Here is a 23252-nt window from a genome sequence, read left to right on the forward strand (position 1 = left end):
CTCACTGCAGAACATACTGTCCTGAAAAACCATGCCAAATCAAAGAAACACCAACAAAAATCAAAATGTTTGGCTCCAACTCAAAAGTCAATCACACAGTGTATGCAAGTGAGTACTGACAAAGTTAACTTAGAAACTGCTGTCAAAATGGCAGAGCTGAAGCTTGCTGGATTTTTGTCTGAGCATAATATAGCCATGTGAGCCGCTGATCATTTGACTGATGTGCTGAAAGACATTTTTAAGGACTCAAAAGTAGCGCAAAATCTCAGTCTTGGCCGCACAAAGGCTACTGCTATCACAAAGCATGTCATTGGTGATTGTTATTTTGAGGACCTTGCAGAAATTCAGCATTCTAATAGACGAGACGAACGACACTGGCAATGTGAAAACGCTCTGTATTGTCATGCGTTTCTTCGATGATGTAACAAAGTCAGTTCAGTGCCGCTTCTGGAAGGTAGCTCAGATTTTCAGGCCAAAATTGGAATGCTACACACGGGAGCCACAGCAGAACGTCTATATGAGGAAACGATCAAATCCATCAGTAATGCAGGTGTACCTCTTGCAGACATTGTTGGGTTCGGCTGTAACGGATGCAACACAATGATGGGTTGACGCCAGTTGTCTGCACAATGATTTTCCCGGCATCTTAATGGAACGTTGCAATTGCCATTCATTGCATCTTTGCGCCAGTGAAGCATGCATGCAGCTTCCTCACAGATGTGAGGATTTAGCAAGAGATGTTTTTTTAAGAACAGCTCAAAACGTGCAGCCCAGCTCCAAGAATTTCAAGAGTTTTGCAGTGTTGAACCCCACAAACTGCTGAAGCCCTCACAAACAGGTTGGCTGTCACTACAGCAAGTCGTCAAGCGGCTATCTAGCCAGTGGGATGCCCTCTGCCTGCTCTTCACTTCACAGTGGCTGGAAGCTAAATTGAATGCAGCAGAAAACATCTACAACTGTCTTAACGATGCCTCACTTCACCTTTACTACTGCTTCCTGGAATGGAGTCTTCCAAAGTTTACAAATTTAAATGAGAACTTTCAAAGCGAAAAAAAGTTGTGATTACTACTCTGCGCAGCAAAATGGATGAAACTTATAGGGACATTCTCCAGTCTTACATTGAAAGAAATTATGCCCTAATGACACCACTCAGCCAACTGGATCCTGCAGATGCAATATGTACCTGGGTGTCAAGCTCCTTACACAAGAAAATTAAAGTCGCTACCAGAACGACTTTTTTGATTTTCAATTTCGCTGTCAGCGCTTCCTCGTGACTGCTTGCCTTGAAATAAAGAAACGCTTCAACTTTGATGACCCAGTCCTCACTCACACTGAATGCCTCACCCCATCGGTGGCCACAGATCTGGGCTCACGATCGCGGTACCCCTCCTTGTTGACACTACTACAAGAAGTACCATGAATCCTGGATCCTGAAAACACCGATTTACTCCAGCTCATCGATGAGCAGTGGATACAAATGCCCTTGTTCAAACTACCAGAGAACTTTAAAGAAATAGTTGTTGACAAGTTTTGGTACAATGTACTGGTTTCGGAGGATCTCGGAGAAAGGAGAATGCTGAAGGAGCTGGCAACATTTGTCCTTGACATTCCCTCAATCAAATGCTTCTTGCAAACGGGTGTTTTCACAACTTAATCTAATTAAAACAAAGCCATGCAACAGACTCATCACTGACACCATCAAATGGTCTGCTGCTCACCTCCCAGTGTGTAAACCTGTCTGGTGGATGCGTTAAATTCAAGCCTACTGATAATATGCTGCGCTCCATTACTTCCTCAAATTTATACAGACAAAAAAAATAAAAAATCCCACGCATTTAACATCTGCAGGACCTTCACAAGCAGTACAGGACAGCGATTCCGAAGTGGAATTCGACAGAGATTAAAGTTGGTGAGTACAATTATATTATTTATTATTATTATCATTATTATCATTATCATTATCATTATTATTATTAGTAGTAGTAGTAGTAGTAGTAGTAGTAGTATGTTGTCATCTTTAACCAAAGCGACTTATAGTTAGCATTGTAATGTAATTGCATTATATACAATATTACAATGGAACATTGTAAACTCACGGATAACTGTAAATAAATTACATCGTGCAACACTAAGTACCTAATGCAGTAGTTTTTAAATGAAGCAAAATATACAGTGTGGGCAACCAAAGCATATAAGGGGCAGAATTACAATACATAGAATTGAACAGCGAAATGAAACACAAGTAGAAAAAGCATAATAATGAATCTCAGTGCTTGGCAGTAGAACAAAGAGTTAAACAAAAGGTGCTTGTGATCAGTGGGCGGTGTCAAGTAGTTCAGAGCAGTGCTTGTGATACAGTTTATAAGGCAATATGATGTCATAGATTAAGGATGGAAAAATAACACGTTGTATATTCTTAATTTTGTACGATAATTTTTCTTAAAATACGATCATTTTGAGGTTCCAATACGATACTTCCACTTTTCAGATCTGGCAAAGCTGATCCACACTGGACAGAGCGACGCGAGCGCGCAAAGTCACCGTCTGTCAATCCACACCAGACGTGATTTGAAAACAATCCAAAAGACTTGGAAATAAATACATGAGCCCGCCCATGCATTCCTTTTGGACACACTAGAGATGGGCTGTCCCATTACAAAACTGCCTTGTTTTGATAAAAGGTTACCACCCTAACCTCCGGCAACTGTTGTAAAATAAAGGTTGGACTTGTAAAATCTATAGATCACAATTATTCAACATCCCTATATGTCCAACAGTTTTATTGCTATCATATATTAGTAATTGTACAGTTGTACTCGTATGTATTACTATTTTTTTCTTCGTGGTACCAGTAGTCGTAGTCTGATTTGAAGCCCGGTACATCTCCAGCTGTCAGAAGACAGATAGACAATAGTATAGCTGAAACGATATTTTCAACAAAATGATTTTTGTTATACATTTATATATATATACAACTTACTGCTATCTCAATTGTGTTTCTTTATAAATTCCTTCATTGATCCTTTTTATTAACTTCTTTAAGTATTTTAAAGTGCAACATTATTATTATTATTATTATTATTATTATTATTAACATTGTTGTTAAGCATACATAATCACTATTATTATTATTATTATTATTATTATTATTATTATTATTATTATCCGTGTTATTATTTTCAAGTCATCACTTACCTTGTATAACTACCGATGCCGTTCTGCAAATCTATTTTTCACCTTTATCGTAAACGCCATTGAAGACTGTGACGCATTCATGGGTGAGTGTTTGAGCCGTCTCTGACTTAATTTACTTATGCATAATTATACACAGAACAAGGTCATGTGCCATGGCAAGACGCAAGACTTTTTAGTTTTTCCTTTTAAAACAGTCCGATGAACAGATATGGTTCATAATCTTCAAAACAATAAGCTTGGTAATGTTGGGATGTGTCACATAGAATACAAATGTGTTGCTGGCTTTGTTTTACAACGTATAGAATAGTAGGACCTCGATAATATTTTTGTTTGTTTGGTGAATCTCTTTATGCATATGTTCACTTTATGTGTATGTAAAGACATTCTTCTTGTCACAGATTTGTGCCACAGAACAATTTAGTGAACAAAACGTTAATTTATCATAAAAGCAAACAAACAAACAAACCAACCAACAAAAAAAGATTCGGTCACATGTTCAAGTTGTATGAATGCGGGACCTTTTTGTGTCATTTTTATAAGCCAGCCAAAATGCATATTTTTCATTTAAATGCTGGATATATAGACTGCATGTATGCTCCGGTTTATTTTTGCTTATTAATAAAAATATTTTTATGCAACTTAAGTTGGAAAGTAAATGTCTCGGTGCTGCTAAATACACCACATGCAAGCCACGACTACATATACAGAAGAACATCTGGGTCAAAAACGCATAGTGTAGTAAAGGTTTCAAATATTCGCTACACATACTCATTTGGACCAATCAGAGCACAGAAATGACTACATGTACAAATTTTAATTGGTACGTGTTCTAAAAAAAAATGACACGAGCTACGTATTTCTTACGTTGGGGTGTAGTCATTTTATATTAGTCATGACAACGTATTCGCTTGTAATTGCTTCTTATTCACAACGTAATTGGCACAGTAATCAATAACCTTTGGTGTATCATTTAGACAAGACAACATCAGCGAGAGATTTTCTTCTGCGCTGCAAGCATACGTTTGCTGAGTGCAGCCGTCTCATTGAGGTTTGGCATTTGTTATTTTACGTGGCGTGGTACTGGCCCGGAGAGGGACCTTGTTTATTATCAAGTATAATACATTTGTTAATAATTGTTATCTCTCAGTCTCCTGCTTTACTGTTAAAATAGTACGGGTCATCACAACCTATTATTATTATTATTATTATTATTACTACTACTAATAATAATAATTTGATTTTGTATAGTGCCCGGATCGTTTCTTTACAGTATTTGCCAGAAGCCCCACCGACTATTGGAGACCCAGTGTTTATTATGTAAGGTTTCCTGACCCTCCACCTTTACAGAGATAATAAAAGGATCACAACTCACCGGGCCAGCGTGGTAACATGCGGTGCTATAGGCAACGTCAACGTCCATGGGCTCCAGGCTTCCCAGTTGACACTGACGGGCAATGTGTCAGAGTTCCCCACATCTGAAGCATCTGATCATTCCATTGATGTCCGGGGCAGATGTAGTTGAGTCTGGCCTTGAGGACCGGTTTGGTGGTATCCTCTCCTCGGTTGCTTGTCGAGGAGATGTCTGGTGTCCTCTCCTGCGGCTGGGGTCTGGTCGGGGCTTTAATAAGTCTGGGCTGGTCTTCCTCTGGTTGGGCCAGGGCAGGCGCACCAGCGCCTGAGCTGATAAGTATCTCTCCAAGGCGGCCACCAACTCATCCAGGGTCCCCGGGTCTGCCTCACCAACTCGCTCCCTGGCTGAAGGAGGCAGGCTTCTCACAAATTTGTCCGACCAGGCGAACTGGTCTTGGGCTGTAACCACTTCTTATCCAGGTGCAGCAGCTCAAACAGCGGAGAGCGAGGGGGTCGATCAGAGCTATACTTCCAGTCGTGAAACTGATGAGCCCGAACCCCGGTGGTCACCCCGAGCCTGGCAAGTTCTCATAGTCTGTGGCTGACCCGGCATCCAAATCAAAGTACGCTTTCTGTGCCTCACCACAAAGGAACGGAGCTAAGATACTGGCCCATTCTTCCCGGAGCCAGTGTTTGCACTCTGTGTGTTCAAAGGCAAACAGATAACTCTCAACATCGTCCGCAGATGTCATCTTCTGTAGAACCTGGCTTGGTCTGGCGGTACGCAGTGAAGTAGACCAGCGTGTCATCACATCCTGGAACATGGCTTGTTGTTGCTGTAGCGAGGATATATAAATACTGTGTAACCATGGCTAAGTCTGCACCAGGTTGAGCTCCCGGGTTGTCAGCATTTGGATCAATTGCAGTATTCAGCACCTTGCCCCACTTCTGGTACCACTTGTGAACAGGATGGCAGACACTAAATAAATCACCACAAAAGTTGAACAAAACAATATGTGTTTATTTACACAAAACAGGGCCCCCACTAGTCTGTGAGAGATTCAACACAAAAATTCAGTTAAGGATACAGACAAACAATCCAAAGGAATGAAAAAAGATGGGAGAAATAATAATGACGCGAAGGGGAAAACCTTGTAGAACAGGCAGTGCAGGCAAACAAATCCCAAAGGGCATGGCAGGTCCAGCTGTTTTTCAGTTCCGTGTCGTTGTCATGTATCAGTCCAAACCGGCAAACTAGTTGCATCCGTTTCAGCAAAAGCAAAGTTCACAGATAAACAAAGTTTGGTATAAAACAAGCACTGGCAAAGACAGCTTCAGCGCTTGCTTCGGGTCAAGATCAGACAACCCAGGCATCCCAATTGTTGCTCTTTTATAGACTCTTTTATCAACTTCAAACTGCTCCTGCTCGCACGCGGTATAACCAATCAACATGAAACTTGGCAGGTATCATCCCGTGTAAATTACAGTTCAGATGCAAAAAAAATTAAACTGCACTCCTGCGTCAACCAAGATGGCGCCTGACGCATTTTTTGGAAAAACCTTTCAAAATCTTCTTGGGAACTGGTGAAGTGATTGATCTGACACTTGGCATATATCATCAGTAACCAAACCTGCTTCAACTTTGCAAAGCAGAAGTTGCTGTGATAAATTTTTCTATCAAACTGGCTGCCACCAAATTCGCCAAAACGCGCACCAAACAACAAACTGCTTCTGCTCGAAAACCATTTAATCAACTTACTCCCTACTTGGTAGGCATCATCCCGGTGACAATAGAATTAAAATATGGCAAAATTGTGTTATTTTTTCAAATTAAATTTAAAACTGCTTCAGTTAAAAAACGGTTTACTTGATTAACTCCAAACCTGAAAACCATCATGTCTGTGTCAGTACAATTTACTTTTTTAAAAATGGTGTTTGTGCGTGAACCAAAATGGCCACCCGACGCATTTTTTGGAAGAAACTTTCAAAATCTTCTTCTGGAGAACTGGTGAAGTTACTGATTTCAAACTTGTCAAATACCAAAAACTAAACCCGCTTCTTCCAGTAATTGCTTAAGTGTTTGGTACTGGTACTGGGCCTGGGAAGCCGTAAAACTGCCTGGCAGTTCTAGTTATTATTATTATTATTATTAGTTTTATTCGTCATAATGTCCTAATATGTCCCTGTGACAGACAGCGAATGAATCTGAGTCAACAATCTCCCTCCCAACCTCTGAGGGCACGGTATAACAGGAACAGTGTGCCCTGGACTGGATGGTTTGACAGTTCATTCCAGGGTCAGTCGGAAGTCGGCCATTCAAAAAGGGGGCGAAGCCACAATATTAGACGTCAGAGCCTTACTGTGGTAGGCGATGTGTCAGTCATGGATTGGAGGAGACGTGATTGCACTCGCTACCAAAGGGGGCGTGACTGAAGGTATATCGGGATGTGGCCGATCGATTTGTTCCTTGTGTTATGGTTACGAGCAGACCATCAAGGGAAAACCAGTGTACTAACCGTAAGTGTTTGTTTGTTTTGTCAATTCTAGTAATTGTTTTGTTTGTCATTGATAGATGGCTAAACGCCAGTAATAAACCCGGACTACACTTCACCACTATATTTCACCACCTGCACCAACGGCACTTATTCTGGACTTTGTGAATGTGCTGTGTTTGCGTGTGTGTTTATTTTGTGCTTTATTATTTCGGGACTGAAATCCGGTTTACGAACACAGCGATATATGTTGTTGTGTAGAGTCCGTTCTTTATTATTTAAGTGTTGCAGGCACGGAGCTGTGAACTGTCTTTGTGTTCATTATTACTAAGCACCGCATCACCTCTACACCTGCGCACTGCAAACCACTTTGCCACAGTCCCCTAAACATTGGATCTGGTGGTGGTTTCTCTTTGGATTGTACTTAGTGGTCTAATAAAAGAATGTTACATGATACATGTCAGTGATCTTATTAGCTATTGATCTGATTAGATAGCTGGGTGCTTTAAAGAGATAAAAGTTTCTTGAATATCGCAACATGTAACCACGCCTTTAAGATTCATCACTTAACTGTTTACTGCTGTGACTTTCTATGCATCTCAGAGCTTTTGTGAAGAAATCCAAACTGTTCCGGGTAGTGTTACGTTAGGGGAATGTCATATCAAAGTACGTGAAAAGGTTTGTCATTGACATACCCAGAAGTAAAAACAGCGTGGCAGAGAAAGGGTTCATTTTCACTAAACTCCGGTAATGGAATGACTGAAAGAATCATATAAAACATTGGTCTATTACAACTAAACCGAGTGAACAGTTAAAACATGAATGGAAAGAATTGACCTAATTACTGTAATTCAAAGCATATTTTAAGGCAGGCTACTACACAGCATAGTGAAAGGATCCAAATCAAGGAAACTTTCATATCCTAGCAAAACCCCTAAGGGATTACAGAGCAGGAATGTGGTCAATTCAAATGGAGGCCACTGGAACTGGAGGAGAATATTGGTTGTAAAAATGTATTAAATAATCTGAATTTAAAGCAAGTGGACTCAGGTATTACAGGAATATATTTTTAAGCATTCACTTTTTAAATTAACACTATTGTGCTGGTTTTGTTACCTTATTTATTAGGACTAAAGGCCTCTACACACCGGATGAGATGCGACAAGCGAATGTGTCATACAACACCCTGCACCACGACAAAAAAACAAAACATGTATTTTTTATATCAGCAGTTCACACTGCCTGTGATGCCACGGGTGACACTGAAACGTCACTGAAGCAATGCTTAAAAAAAAAAAAAAAAAAAAAAAAAAATAGGATTGATGTCTATTTTTGTGATTTTGTTGCACAGCAACTAGGAAACTGACCAATGAGGAACAGCTTCCCGTGCGCACCTTCAGTAAACAATGGCAGAAGAAAAGATAGTTCTTGCAGTATCAAAATACCCGGAGCTGTACAATAAAGGACACAAAAATTATTAAGACACAGCAATCAGGGAGAACATCTGGCAGTCCATTTCCAGGGAACTGGATATAGCTGGTGTGTATGATTTGATTACCTTTACTGAAAAGTATTCTGAAAAGCAATTATGTATTCTACATTTTTATTAGATGTATAACGGGCGTATCATACATGTGATTTTTTCCAGCTGATGATACAATTGGGAGAGTCGCTTATCACAATGCGGACGCCTGTCGCCACTGGTGTGAAAGGTAGTGTCGCAGGACAAATCACATCGTATCCGGTGTGTGAAGACCTTAACTGTGCTCATCATTTACACTTAATACCAGACCACATAACACTTAAATGAAAAGGTGTTATAATAACTGGAAATAGTAACTAAACAATGATCAAATCTTAAGCAAATTTCTTACCGACATGGTAAAATTCGGACCACATCATTTGGTTTGTACCCTTCAATGCAAACTGCACAGTTATCATAATGTTGTTCTGTTTCCTGAAGAAAAACAAAACAAAATGCTCTAGCGTTACTTTTACCAAGCAAGGTCACACAAATTTTTTAATATGAGATTTTTTACTGAGCTACCAGGGTTAACGGCAAGGTCACATCTACTTGTGTGCCAATAAACACAGCAGAAAAATACAGTACTGATCAGAGAAGTGGTATTTTACCTTGTCCCCCTTCCTAATGGTTCGGACTTGAAGTTTACTGATGGCTTTTTTTGCTGCATCTCCAAGTCGCCTCTGAAAAGACATGAATTCCACACTGTTGAACTCCCAGAACATTACAACACTAGAATACTGGCATTTAGATAAGGACTGCATTAAAATCAGTAAAATCAGTTTAAAGAAAAACACTGGTGTCCTTCATTCTAGCAGTAGAGAAGTGAAGTTATTGAATTCAATGTTATGCCAGTGCAAATCCTTTATCCATGCCTACTTCTGTAGTAATGCCGAATTACTGTACAGTGTTTACAATAGGCTGCCACTCTCAGTGTCAGATTCCCAAGCTTGTTTGCAAGTGAAGAAGAGATGGATTGAATCCCTAACCTTTTATAGACTAGACATAACAGCTCAACTGAAGCCACTTTACACTTTGAGTTTAAAAAGCTATCAGGATATGATGACCGAAACAGAAGATGATATACAAAGTGAACAACAATAACAACAACTTAGTTAGGAAAAGTACCCACATCAAGATGCTCTTTATCTGCCTTCCAATTAGACAGATGATTGTTTTCATTGATTTTGCTGGGTAAAGTGCTTCTGAATGTTTCTAGACAATAAAAGATTAGTGAATTGTGTTGTATTGCTAGTACTGTTACTTAATTTAGGAAATCTCACCCTAATGGAAAAAAAAAACATGATAGACTTGGAAGGCAGTGTACCCAAACCACCCTCTGAACTCAGGGGAGGTTAATATTGGGTGAAATTGGGTAAAGGATAATGAATCACTTCAATCTCCATAGCCGACTATTGCACTTTTGATTTTAGAAACCCACAGCTTACAAGTGTCCTAAAATGGGGTTTTTTTGGCATTTTAATACTATCGTCATCAACAGCAGTCAGTGAACAACTAATGATCTGATTTTTCCCATATTTCCACATTATAAACTTATCTTTAGTGATATATAATTTGTTGTCCCCATTTCCCTTGGGAAAAATCAAGGGGCTGTTCCAGTAAAATATTTCCTCGGGAGTTCACACGCTTTGATTTTAGCCTGTGACCTCCTGCACTGCATCCCAGCGTTCTAACTTCTGAAATAACTCAGAACTAACTTATACAGCACATCACAATGTCATAATTGTTTATGGTTTTTGAAGAGCCAACATCAAATATGTTTTGTATGAGAAAAGCATTAAAAAGGTTGTTGCTATGCAACAAGAATGAGAAGAAAAGGAAATATCTCTGTCAAGGAAGCATCTTTAATATAAGTTTGTTGTCTTGATAGAAAATACAGTTTTGTTTGAAACTATTGTACTGAAAAATGGCATATAAAAATAACCGCACTACTGTTGCTTCCCATATAGAAAATACTAGAATATTCCAAACAGTAGAAGTGGCAAAAATACTATTAACTACCACAGAACATATTGTATTAGGTAGTAATACTGTATGTAGTATTTGCTAAATGGGTTCAATTTTAACTTTAGACATTGGTGGAAAACACAGTTCTGTTTAAAAGCACTGTACTGTAAGTGAGGACAGGCTACATATTGTTCAAAGGGATGTTCTGTTGTTTTTTGTGAACAGCTTTGACCTCAGCTAAACTAGAAGGCAACCAGAAAGCAGAGACTTGCACGTCAAAGCTTGGTTACAGAGCTTTTCTGTTACAGCACTCCTACCCTTGAACCAGAAATCTGATGACCACCAGAGAAAAGGTCAAGCTCACTAGAACCTGGCAGTCCATCATGCACTGTGAAATCAAGCAGGGCTTCACTTGCTGCCACAACCCAGAAGGTCAAACTGGCTCCAGCTTCACAAACACTTAACACAAGAAGCCCCGCGGCAGTCATTTTGGCGGTTTTTGGTTTTAAAATGCAATTTTCTCCAGTCATGTAACACATATGGGGCTGTGCGTTCGTGTACCTTTCTGTCGGTATGTATTAAATATTCTCACATTACAACACAACAAAATATGGAGTTTTGGATCAGATCAGATGGCACAGAAGTATTCCATGAAAGCTGGCTCCCGACGGTGGCCTGTTCAGGTGTTTTACAATGTATTGGACCGAGCAGCCATCAACTCCTGGGTACTTTACAAAGAATGCACATAGAATAATTTACCAAGGACAGAATATACTTTACAGTTAGCACAGGAACTTCGCAAGAAGCATTTGGAACAGAGGGAGACTGCCAAGCATGTACCCACAGCTGAAGTTGGTAACCCCACTGAGAGCCACAAGAGACGCCAATGCCAGGTTGGCAAGTGCAATAAAAATAAAACTTCACACAGCTGTGCCCTGTGCAGAAAGACGGTGTGGGCAACCGCATTATCTGTGTTGATTGTGAACATTCTTAGACTCAAGGTAAAGGAATACCCTTTTGTCTAAAAAAAGAAAAAGAAGTTAGACTTTTTTTATAACTTCTTGTGCTGTGCGCATCTGTAACATGGTTTCTTCTAAGTTTATTTATCTATGTTGTTCAGTTAATAAACCAATTGCTTTTGAAAACTCAAATGTATTGCTATCGTTTCAGTTTTATAAATATGTATGTTGCAAACCAATGTCTGTTCAGATGTTTATTTATTTACACTTTCTTGTTTTGATTTGTAAAATAATTCTTCATTATATAATATATATATATATATATATATATATATATATATATAATTTTGGTTGTTCAGATGTTTATGTGACGTACTCAATAAAACAAAATAAAAAAATAAAATTACATCCGACTGTTTCTCCTTTCGTTATACTATTTACAGTGTTTTGAATACAGCCGTCAGAAAGACTGCTGTGGGGCTTCTAGGTATAAGTATATCTCCGTTCCTTCTAGTGTTAAGGGGCTCCGATACCTGGCCAGGCAGTGTTACTCTCAAGGCATTGCAAATATAGAAGCCCAACATTTGATCTTCACACTGAATTATTATTTTAGGAGAACTTTAAAAGGGGCATTAATGTGCTTAGCCAAAATGTAGAGTCCCTTACCTATATGTCTATTGTATATTGCTGTTGGTCCTAAAGAAGTTGGCTGGTAATGTGCTAGTGACTGCTGAGCTAGCTGGACAAATGAGTTCAAGACAGCACCCTTAAATACTGTACATTGCCTATATTACAGTACTCCACTCCAGATGAATATGGACTGCACTAATGTACAGTAAATCTAAATATATATATATATATATATATATATTTCGAGTTGAGACTGTACAGCGACTACCAGTGTCTTCACTTTCTAAATATTGTGATGTTTCTGTGCAAGAAATGTTTTTAATGCATAACATTTGAATAATGTAAAGAAGGTGGCAGTTGTATTGCATTGTAATTGTGTTTTAACAAATGCTGTCATTTATTGGTATTCGGGTACATTTTAAATATTAAAAGACTAAATAATGCAATTCTTACCTGGTTCCTGTCTCGTGCATTGGCATATCTAAACCTCTGGATGTAGTAGAAGACAAGCCAGGCTAGCGAGATGATCATGAGCACAATGAACGAGATGGACACAAAAACCACAGAGGTTCGGCTGACATATTTCTGGAGATTCCGAGTCCCGATGCTAATGTACATCATTACAGTCACATTCTTCTCAAGCAGGATCATTATCTCCCTTCCCTTGGGTTCAGGAATCATGATCGCCACAATGTTTCCTGTACCTATGGAGAAGAAAAAAAAAATCTGGTTAATTTCACTGTAATACAAAAATTATTATTATTATTATTTATTTCTTAGCAGACACCCTTATCCAGGGCGACTTACAATGGTTACAAGATATCACATTATTTTTACATACAATTACCCATTTATACAGTTGGGTTTTTACTGGAGCAATCTAGGTAAAGTAGGTACAGCAGCAGTGTCCCCATCGGGGATTGAACCCACGACCCTCCGGTCAAGAGTCCAGAGTCAAGCAACAAGTGCCTAGTGAGTAGACTCTCTGTACTTAAATTCCTGCAGTTCAGGTTCAATCAGTTTTTGAGTGAACAGTAGAAATGTAATTTTCTTCTGCATTATATTTTACAGGCTTAAAATGATTTACATATTGAGAGTAAGCTGTATAGGCTGGGTATGCTGTTGAATCACAAAGGTACATTGACAGCAGGCACTCCTCTCCTGCCTTACCCAACAAACCTTAAATTGTGCATTGAAACGAGAAAAATGGCATACACTGTAAAACAACCCTACTACTGTTGCTTCCCATTAAATACATACTTAAGTATTCAAACCAGTGAACCTGGGTTTACTCGAAGGGAAATGGTACCAAAGAAAAAAAAAAAAAAACACATTTACTGTATTTATTTGTGAATGTTTTGGTAAAGAGTAGCTTTATCGTCTTGACAAAATGGTTTACAGTTTAAATATGAAACCCGGCAAATGCAGGCACCAGGAGACGGGCAACCATTTTGTTGGAGGATGGAGACTCCCCTCAAGATGAAACGTAACAAGGTATTGTGAACACACAGTATACTGTTCCAAGGTAATTTAAATACAGTACAAGCCAGCAAAAAGAAAGTGGTGTATTTGTTTACTACAGTGCATGCCAGTGGGCAGCAGTGTGGAGTAGTGGTTAGGGCTCTGGACTCTTGACCGGAGGGTTGTGGGTTCAATCCCAGGAGGGGGGGACACTGCTGCTGTACCCTTGAGCAAGGTACCTCACCTAGATTGCTCCAGTAAAAACCCAACTGTATAAATGGGTAATTGTATGTAAAAATAATGTGATATCTTGTAACAATTGTAAGTCGCCCTGGATAAGGGTGTCAGCTAAGAAATAAATAATAATAATAATAATAATAATAATAATAATAATAATAATAATAATAATAATAACAACTTAAGAGGACAAAATGCACTGCATGCAGACTTCCTACTATTGCTTTCTAAGAATGATTGATCTGAAACAGAAACCACCTCAGGGTAGTTCTGTTTCAAATGAGAAGCATTACTGCACCTCCATTTTCTAGGCACGGAGACAGTTACCTCCCACCCCTGTGGTCAAAGTCCAACCTGTCCGGGGATTAACCATGCAATCCAAAGACATCTGCTGTAGGTCATTTGTCCTATATGATATTTCAATGGTCTTCGCTGTTACTCATAATTGTGCTGTTACAATACATACAGTCATATTACAGGGCTGTCAATATAGTACATCTTTTTTACTCATTACCATGACTGTTAAAACAGTTTTAGAAAAATAAAATGGAAGATGCACACAATATAGATAATACAAACAGATACATTATAAATGGTAAATGACCGATATACTCGATTCAAATTTTTGATCGGTTAATTTATGGGCATTAATTGATTAATCGTCATCCACATTTTTAATAAAAGGTAATGATCTTATAGTGGCTGTCCTGCATAGTAATACTAAAAAATCAATAGAATCTAAAACAAAATAAGCTCAAAGGGAATTTAGTCTTTTTAAAAGCATTTTTATTATTATTTTTTTTTAGTAAATGTAACACATTTTCACAGAACAACCATTCATTCGGGTCACTGTCAGTCACATACCTGAAAACATAAGACAGCTGAGCTGCGATTACCATTACAGCTACGTACCTGGCTTCCTGTGCTTCTCTTTTTTATTGCATCTAGCAAAACCTGAGACACAGAAGAGATTAAGTCGTTCTGAATCTTGTACAGGTACCCGAGAATACTGTGGCTATTGACAAGTGATTGCTTAACTTGCTGTCATAGAAAGTATCAGATAATGTAATTCCACATAATTACCTCTATTTGAGGAACTGGTGCCTTATCGTGCCCTCTGAAAGCCAGTTCTTGCTTGCTCATTGTGATGTATTGTATCCCTACACTTCTGCTCATCCATTTGAACATCAGTCCGGGTTTGTCCAAAAGTTTTGAGTGTTACAGTGGCTCGCAAGTGACGTTGGGAACGCTCATGTTTTTGTGCTGACTTCAACAGGCATCCTAGATTGCCGTAGCCATTTCTGTACTGAACAAAAGACTGTTCCAGCAGTATTCTTTTTTTAATTGACAGCTACCGGTAAGCCACGGATACCGTTCATAATTTGAATGTTGGAAGTGGCAAGTATATATATTGTAGCGTGCACGGGGGAAGGCAGCAGTAGGGCTGGTAGGTGACGTAATCACACACAAAGACATAAGCCCGATATACGCTCCTTGCAAAGGAGCCGGCTCTTTTGTACAGCGGTATCGGCGATATGCTTTAGTGTGAGAGGTCCCGGGTTTGCCTCGCCCAGTGTGATGCGCCTGTCTGCGGGAACCAAGATCGCTACATTGGTGTCAGAAGTGGACGCAGGTACCCCGGTACGCACTCGTCGGACTGTAGACTGGTGAGCAAGTCCGGGGCGGACTTGAGGCTGGCAGGGGAGAGTGTAGCGTGCACGGGGGAAGGCAGCAGTAGGGCTGGTAGGTGACGTAATCACACACAAAGACATAAGCCCGATATACGCTCCTTGCAAAGGAGCCGACTCTTTTGTACAGCGGTATCTGTGCTATGCTTTAGTGCGAGAGGTCCCGGGTTCGCGCCTGCCCTCCGCCTGTGTGTGGATTGCCTCGCCCAGTGTGATGTGCCTGTCTGCGGGAACCAAGATTGCTACAATATCCTTTCTCTTCCTGTGTCGGTTCGGGTATTTGTGGTATATACTTCCCTTTTTTAACAATCTCCATTTTTTTCTGAAACGTTCTTGAAAATTGATTCATAACCAAATCGACTACGATGCCTCCGTTGTCTGACGACATTTGTTTTTTAATTTGTAAAAATACATCTAAATATTACTTCTCAATATAATTCTCAATAACGCTCTATAACAAAATTGTGCAATTAACAATGTGCAAAATTCAGCTATTGTTACACCGCTTAGGGCCTAGCATATTTATGTCCCACCTCTGCTGACTTATGATTGGGCAGCTGCAAAACCAGGGCAGATCTTTGACTCTCCCATTGGTTACACTTACTCAACACCATCAGCTGAGGCAGAGAATACCTTCAACTGTTTATGTCCCGCCTCCGCTCACTTATGATTAGACTGCCGTGGAAAAAAATGCAGATCTTTTCTTTAGTTGATTATTAAGCATTTAGAAATGCTATTAAATGTAAATATATTGTACATGTGTAGCACATTTTATGCAACCTACTGTCCTTTAAGCAGCCTGGTTACTGAACAAGTGTCAGAAAGCCTTGGTAAAATGGCTGTACTGAAAAACCTGTGAATATTAACATATTCTCTCTATCCAGACTTCAGCTGAACTTGGGTGGAACCAGCTAAATCAGACAAAGTGTCTGTGACACCATATTCTGATTCTATATTTAAAACACAGCTGGCAGACACTAATCCTGATACCCTTACAAAGCGCCGAGCAGGGTCCCCGAAGCAATCCCTCCAACCACACACCACAGACAACTCATTCGGCACAAACAATAGGAGAAATGGAGCCAGTAATACAGACCGTCACTGTAGTAAATCATCCCCTTTATTACTGTGCATACAGCAGTAATAAAGGTTTGACAGGCAGGACTCTTGTTACAAGAAGGAGACATTACAGAATTCTATTATTTAAAAAGACACACTTCCTTACAAATCTTATCTAATTCGATCATTTATTTATTAAAATAAGAACAAATTGGGGCTATACACAGACCATAGGCACCGTAGCAGTGTATACAAATGTAGGATCAGTTAAAAGCAGAGATGGATGTTTTTTTTCAGACTTGCGATGCAATATGAATGGTGCTTCAGGAACAAGCTCTTGACTTTGCTCAAACTGCAAATCCTGTTGAAGTAATCCCTTTAAAACAATGATCCCCAAATGGACTGCAAACAAGGAGAATGAGGCATCTGCCCAGTGGGACCCTATGAAAAGCAGAGGTTATTTTAGTCAGATTTCCCTAACATTCTGTGCAGCACAGACCTATGGAGAAGATGGGACTGTTAGCACAGTAGTGTGGTGCCCCAATAGTGATCAGCTTTGTTGCACTTATACTGTACTTTCGTAGCAAAATCTTTGCCTGTTGTAATAATTTTGTTTCTCCTTAGTTTTGTACAGCTTTGTACAGTACGCCCTCATATGTACTGTACCTTTACCTCAAGATTGCTATCCTGTTAAATGTAAATAAATAAATAAATAAATAATAAAGAAATGACTGATTTAGCGCATGTGGAATAACGTAAAATGTGGCACACCACTATATATATCCCCAAAATCTGATACTTTCAATAACTTAATAAAAAGTGTTAATACCAAGTTTCATCACAATTAATAAGCGGTCCTCCAAATCTAGGCAAAAATATAAGTGTGACATACTGTACTGTACAGATGGACAAAAGTATTTATGTATGGCAGACTCCAGTATATCCCTGTTGCCGGGATATTAAATAAAAGCACACAAGAGAGACGGACCATAAGGACATGGTTTTGAGGTCATGTGATCACGGAAACCTGGTAAACACAGGATGGCAAACACAGCAAGACTTGGTTGATTTACATTACCAGGCTCACTTGAAACAAAGTGTTCTGTGCGTATTATGACAGATAGAAGATGCAACAAGCTCTGAATAAATTGAAAGACACTAAATCATTTCAGATGCTGCTGGGTAAATCCTTCAAGCGAAATTGGCTTTCTGTTCTCTTAAACAAGGTCAAATACCAGAGATTTTTTGCTGAAAAACCTTCAATTGGCGCCTTGTTAGGTCTGCTCCAGTCATAAATAGGAGATAGAAAGCGGTACAAGCACCTAACTTCTGATACACACAGTAGGGTAGACCCCAGTACTTGGGTTAATTATTAGAAGCTGTGTCTTTTTTGTCCACCAGCCTGAAGGTAACATTTTCTTTTGTAACAACCTCTAAAAAAAATAAAATATATTAAATTATATTGTCAAATTTCTGACTGACCACTAAGACATTTAAATTGAGGGGCGTGTAAAATGCTGTAGTTGTTTCTTTTTAGTTTAAGAACTGTAATTGTTCTTTTGTCTTTCAGGGGGAAAAAATCATGCCAGTAGATTTGGAGTACAGTAAATAGACAAATAATTGTATATTGTTGGTTATATGTATTTCATGCCTGGCTTTACATTTAAGTCTTTGTAGATCATTCAATTATTCTTGTGCTGTACATTTCACAAAGCCTGGGGAGAACAGGAGGATTTTTTTTTTGGGTGCTCATTAAGTTGTGCATGACAGTGCTGATGACTGAAGTGCTACCTGATAAAGTACAGAGGAGGGGAGAACGCAGGCCAGATTTGCTGTTTTGCCACTTGAGGTACAGTAGCTCAACACCAACCTCATTAACTTTCTGTAACATGGATTTCACAGCCTGGCCCCCTTGGTTTTAAGCTGGTTACTTAGAAATAAGATTCTGTTACCCCACATTGTTTCCATTAAAAAATTATAATAAACACAATCACTTAATCAGGCGATAGAATGTGACCAAACAAAAGAAAAAACTGCTGCATTTTGACCATAAGACAATTTGTTGGGCTCCAGAGTGGCACATCCGGTAAAGGCACTCCGTCCAGAGTGCAGGATGCGCCCTATAACTTGGAAATCGCCGGTTTGAATCCAAGCTATGCCACTGCCGACTGTGGACAGGAGTTCCCAGGGGAGCCACACAATTGGCCACGCACTGACCAGGCAGGGTAGGGGTTAGGTTGGCTGGGGAGTCCTTGGCTCACCGCACACCAGCGACCCCTGTGGCTGGCCGGGCGCCTGCAGGCCGGCCTGTACGCAATTCAGAACTGCGTGGTCCTCCGACGCTGTAAGTTTTGAATATGGCTGCATGGCGGGCTTGCAGAACAAAAAAAAGCAGACGGCTGACGGCACTCGTTTTGGAGGACGCGAGTGTTCACCTTCCTCTCTCACGAGTTAGTTTGGGGGTTGCAGCGGTGAGCCAGGTTGAATAATAATTGGACATTCCAAAAATTGGGAGTAATTGGAAAATGAATACAAATAATTGTTAAAAAAAAAGACAATTTGTTGAAAATACATAAATGAATGAAGTTGACATATCTGTCAAACTGTAGACCTCAAGTTTGACATCAACTGTTGACAATGCTACAGTAAGTGCAGTGACAGTTGGCCTTTCCTTGGAGATAAATAATCCTAAATAGAAAAAAAAAAAAAAAAAACTGAACAAAAACTGCCTGACATCAATCTGTGATTCATACTGCCGGCGTGTAGACAAAGGCTTGAAAAACCACCACCCTCACATGTGGTACAATATGTAGCACGCCGTATCACCAAGTGAACTGGTTTGTGGTTAACCTACCTAACTTACCTATTTATTGGGGGGAGGGGGAGGGGTTGTGACTCACTTCAACTGCAAGTCTATTTAGGAGCATTCTAAAGGCATGTTTGCTACAGTACCAGGCAGGTCAAATAAATTAACTCTACTAGGGGCTGTATTCAAAAATGTTGAGGGTCTTTCAATTTACTTAAACCTGAACATGCAACAAACTACTACCAGACAGTACCCCACTGTGGGGCCCAGTGATAAAACAAAACATGCATGTATTCCACGCAGTGCTGAGGCTGCGCTCAGTAGTATATGGCAATTGAAAGAAGCAGGCAGTACATTGTAGATCTTCGTATACACTCAACAACAAAAAAAAAGTTTAGCACCAGTGGTTATTAGATGTAAGAACTTAAATTAACTTGAATGTACCAACCACAGATGTTGATAAATGAAGGGCGTTCACATTGAAAAAAAATTCAGCCAGGACTACCTTGGTCATGTACCAACAAACCTATTATGCAAGGAAAAAATGTGGTGCTAAACTTTTTTTGCCGAGTATTATAACGCTGTGATTACCGTTATAGGCAAGAGAGGCTAGCAGAGCCTTGTTTATGTTCAGAACCCTCCTTCCGTGTGAACTGTGATGCACAATACATGCAGTATAGTTGTGAATACACGAGGGGAGCTGTGTTTGAACAACAACAAAAAAAGGAAAGGTAGCGCTTAAAGGTGTTTCTCTATTTTTTGTGTATGTGATTTACTCCAGCATTATGTTGAAACCCCTAGTTAAAAGAGTTACAAGTATCTGGGAGATCCCGTTGTTCATGATTATTAGGCCATTATCTCCTCCTAATGACGCCATTTAAATCAATGTACATTTTTAACAAGATATAAATATAAAATACATTTATGAATATATTCATGTTTTTATTGATACTCAATCAGATAGCTAGCCTAATATAAAACGTAACTAAAGTATTCCGTTTTTAAAAATTCTTAAAAATGTAATATAGTCTAATAACAGCTTGTTTTATGTATTAGAAGGCTATGTATAAAAAGCAGATAATAGTTTTTTTTTTAAAAACAACTCTGAATGACAAATTCAACAACATTTTCGAGTTTTGTAAACCTTTAAACCTTTTTGACACCTTTTTGACACATTATTTAAAATGACCGTGTAATTCCCATAGAATATTTTGCTGCCTCCAATCCCAAAATATTAAAAACGGAAGTAACGTTAACTGTAAACCTCAAATGACAAAACCGAAGCTTTTGTGTTTTTCTTTATACACACACTGTACATTAGTTGTATGTAGAAATGTCATTGTCCAGTATGAGAAATTCACCAATCATGAAGCCGGTATTTGTTTGACCCCGTTGCCGTAGTAACCAAATGCACAGCATTGATGTTGGACCGTGTACAGCTACTGTAGCGCTCCTTCTACTTGATAAAAGCATGACATGAACAGGTGAGGTGAAGAGTACAGTGATGTAAAATACTGCAAGGAAAATGCATGTTTTTCACGATAGGCAGTCAAATACACAATTCCGTGAAATTCATGATTTCCTGAATTTTCAGTGGCATTTCTTACGACGGAGAGTCTTGCTCTCTATTCCTGAACAACCCAGGAATAGAGGAAGTACTGAGAAGTCTGCATTACCTTTTTTGATCTCCCTGAGGATGAAATTATAGCTCGATACCGGCTATTTCATTATGTACAATTGTTTGTATTGGTCATCTAATAAACTTGGTTCATTATATACTTTTCATTATGTATATCTGGTTTTATCAGTCGTATAATAATAATATAATATAAAGTCAAGAGGGTCATTGGCTCTCCAAATGACCTACCTATTGTTCAATTGAGGTAGCCCATTAGGAGGGGAGGTGCTATTTTTCAGATTAGTCTATTAGTCTGTGCTACCGTAACCCATTTTGAGGGTTTCAGAGCACCAGTGCAGCGGAATTTTTGCATTTAAATGCGCCAATCTTACGCCGTGCCTCATTAATTTTGGGCCAGTTAATACATTCGGCATGGGATAAAATGTGTTCTGCGGCCGAGCGCTACTTAACACTCCACAATTTAGCGCTACGTTGGTCGATCGTCATACATGTCCCGCTTAGTTTTTAGGAAAATTGTGAACTTTGATGGACTGAATAGCTTATTTCCGTCATAAAATGTCTTCTGATGTTGTAGCTTTGAAGTATTTTTTATTTATTTTGTATTATTATTATTATTATTATTTTATTTGGTAACAGAAAAAGCTAGAGAAATGGGGTTGGGGGTTTTGATTTTGCTAGGAGTAACATTGTCAAAGTAAACATTTTAAAACATTCTTCTGTCTTTGTAATATATTGTATTGCATACATCTCCAGTAAACGCTAATTTGGTGTACATTACTAATTTCTGTATTTTATCATGCATTCTAGTCACACGCCATTACACCTCATTTATCTGCGGATTTCACACATCTGTGGATCTATCCCCCCCCCCAGCACGCAGATAAACGGAAATCCACTGTATATATAAAATAATCATTGTCGAGTTCGAGTCCAGGCTATTCCTTTGCCGCCCGGGAGGGAGGGTTAGGTCGGCCAAGGTGTCCTCGGCTCACCACGCACCGGCGACCCCTGTAGTCTGGCCAGGCACCTGCGGGCTTGCCTGTAAGCTGCCCGAGAGCTGTGTTGTCCTCCGACGCTGCAGCTCTTGGGTGGCTACATGGTGTAAAAAAAAGCGGTCGGCTGACGGCACACGCTTCGGAGGACAGTGTGTGTTCGTCTTCACCCTCCCGAGTCAGCGCAGGGGTGGTAGCGGTGAGCTGAGCCTAAAAATAATTGGCCATTTCCAAATTGGGGTGATAATAATAAAAATAATTGGCAACGACTAAATTTATTAAAAAAAAAAAAAAAATCATCATTGAAAACATGACACTGATAAAGGATGTATCATTCTGAGTGTAAAAGACAAGACCTAGTTAAGTGTGAAAGAGGATTTTCATTTTATGCACATTAAAATGTAGTTAACATGACAATGCGTGATGCAATAATGATGTGAATGATATAATAATAATGGCCGTGATGAAACTCCAGAAAGCCTTTTTCTAAGGCAAAACATATTATAGTTTACAGGATGCCACAATGATAAATACGTTGCTATATTTATGTATTAATTTAAGATTGCGTAATTTGGTTTGGTATGTAACTATTCACAAACCACCATTTGCAACAACCTAAGAATGTTCAACAGTATTTGGGAGGGAGAGCTACAACTATGGTGCTATTCATTATCTATAATTTGGAGGAAAAAAAATCTGATTTAAAAAAAATATATATATATATATATCTATTAAAAACAATCGCCAACCGTGCATATGAGGTCCGCTAATTACAAAGGCATGAACCACTGACCAGAGTTTTTAATCCCTTAAAAAGCTAACACTTAACCAAAGTATACACAGCCATGAAGGCCACACTTCAATAGTAAAGTGATTTAAAAGTTTCACATGTATGCTAATAAAGGCCTTCTAAGGTGCCTTTATTTAGCCCTGTGAAATTACCCAAATTCTTTATTTTTATTTTATAATTTTTCATTTTATTTTTCACAAATGTCGTTTTATTACAGATACACATTAATAAAACAACTCAAATAGATGTAGGCCTATATCAATAATGGTACAGTATACATCATGTTTTAACTACATACATATTTTTTATTAAACATTATCTGATTTTTTTCTTTTTTTTTTTTAACATTTTGACAAACAGACCTCCACTGAAAAATAATTTAGTTACCATAATTTCTCATTAGCAGCAGCAACGGTAATATACAGTCCCCCACTCTTTTTAATCAACTGCCTATTTACAGTGAA

At 39.0% G+C, this 23252-nt stretch overlaps 1 protein-coding gene across 2 annotated transcripts in view; it reads right to left on the minus strand.

Annotated features, from left to right (window-relative positions):
* Nucleotides 1-23252, minus strand: part of rnf150a (ring finger protein 150a) — a 75344-nt gene that overhangs the window by 24114 nt on the left and 27978 nt on the right. For both annotated transcript variants that reach the window (XM_034013261.3, XM_058999288.1), the window contains exons 2-4: nt 12570-12820; nt 9171-9242; nt 8912-8994 (exon numbers count right to left, since the gene is read on the minus strand). In XM_034013261.3, coding sequence (XP_033869152.3) covers nt 8912-8994; nt 9171-9242; nt 12570-12820 — 406 coding nt within the window. The remainder of the gene's footprint in view (nt 1-8911; nt 8995-9170; nt 9243-12569; nt 12821-23252) is intronic.

This window comes from Acipenser ruthenus, chromosome 2 (assembly GCF_902713425.1).
Source record: "Acipenser ruthenus chromosome 2, fAciRut3.2 maternal haplotype, whole genome shotgun sequence".
Lineage (NCBI taxonomy): Eukaryota > Metazoa > Chordata > Actinopteri > Acipenseriformes > Acipenseridae > Acipenser > Acipenser ruthenus.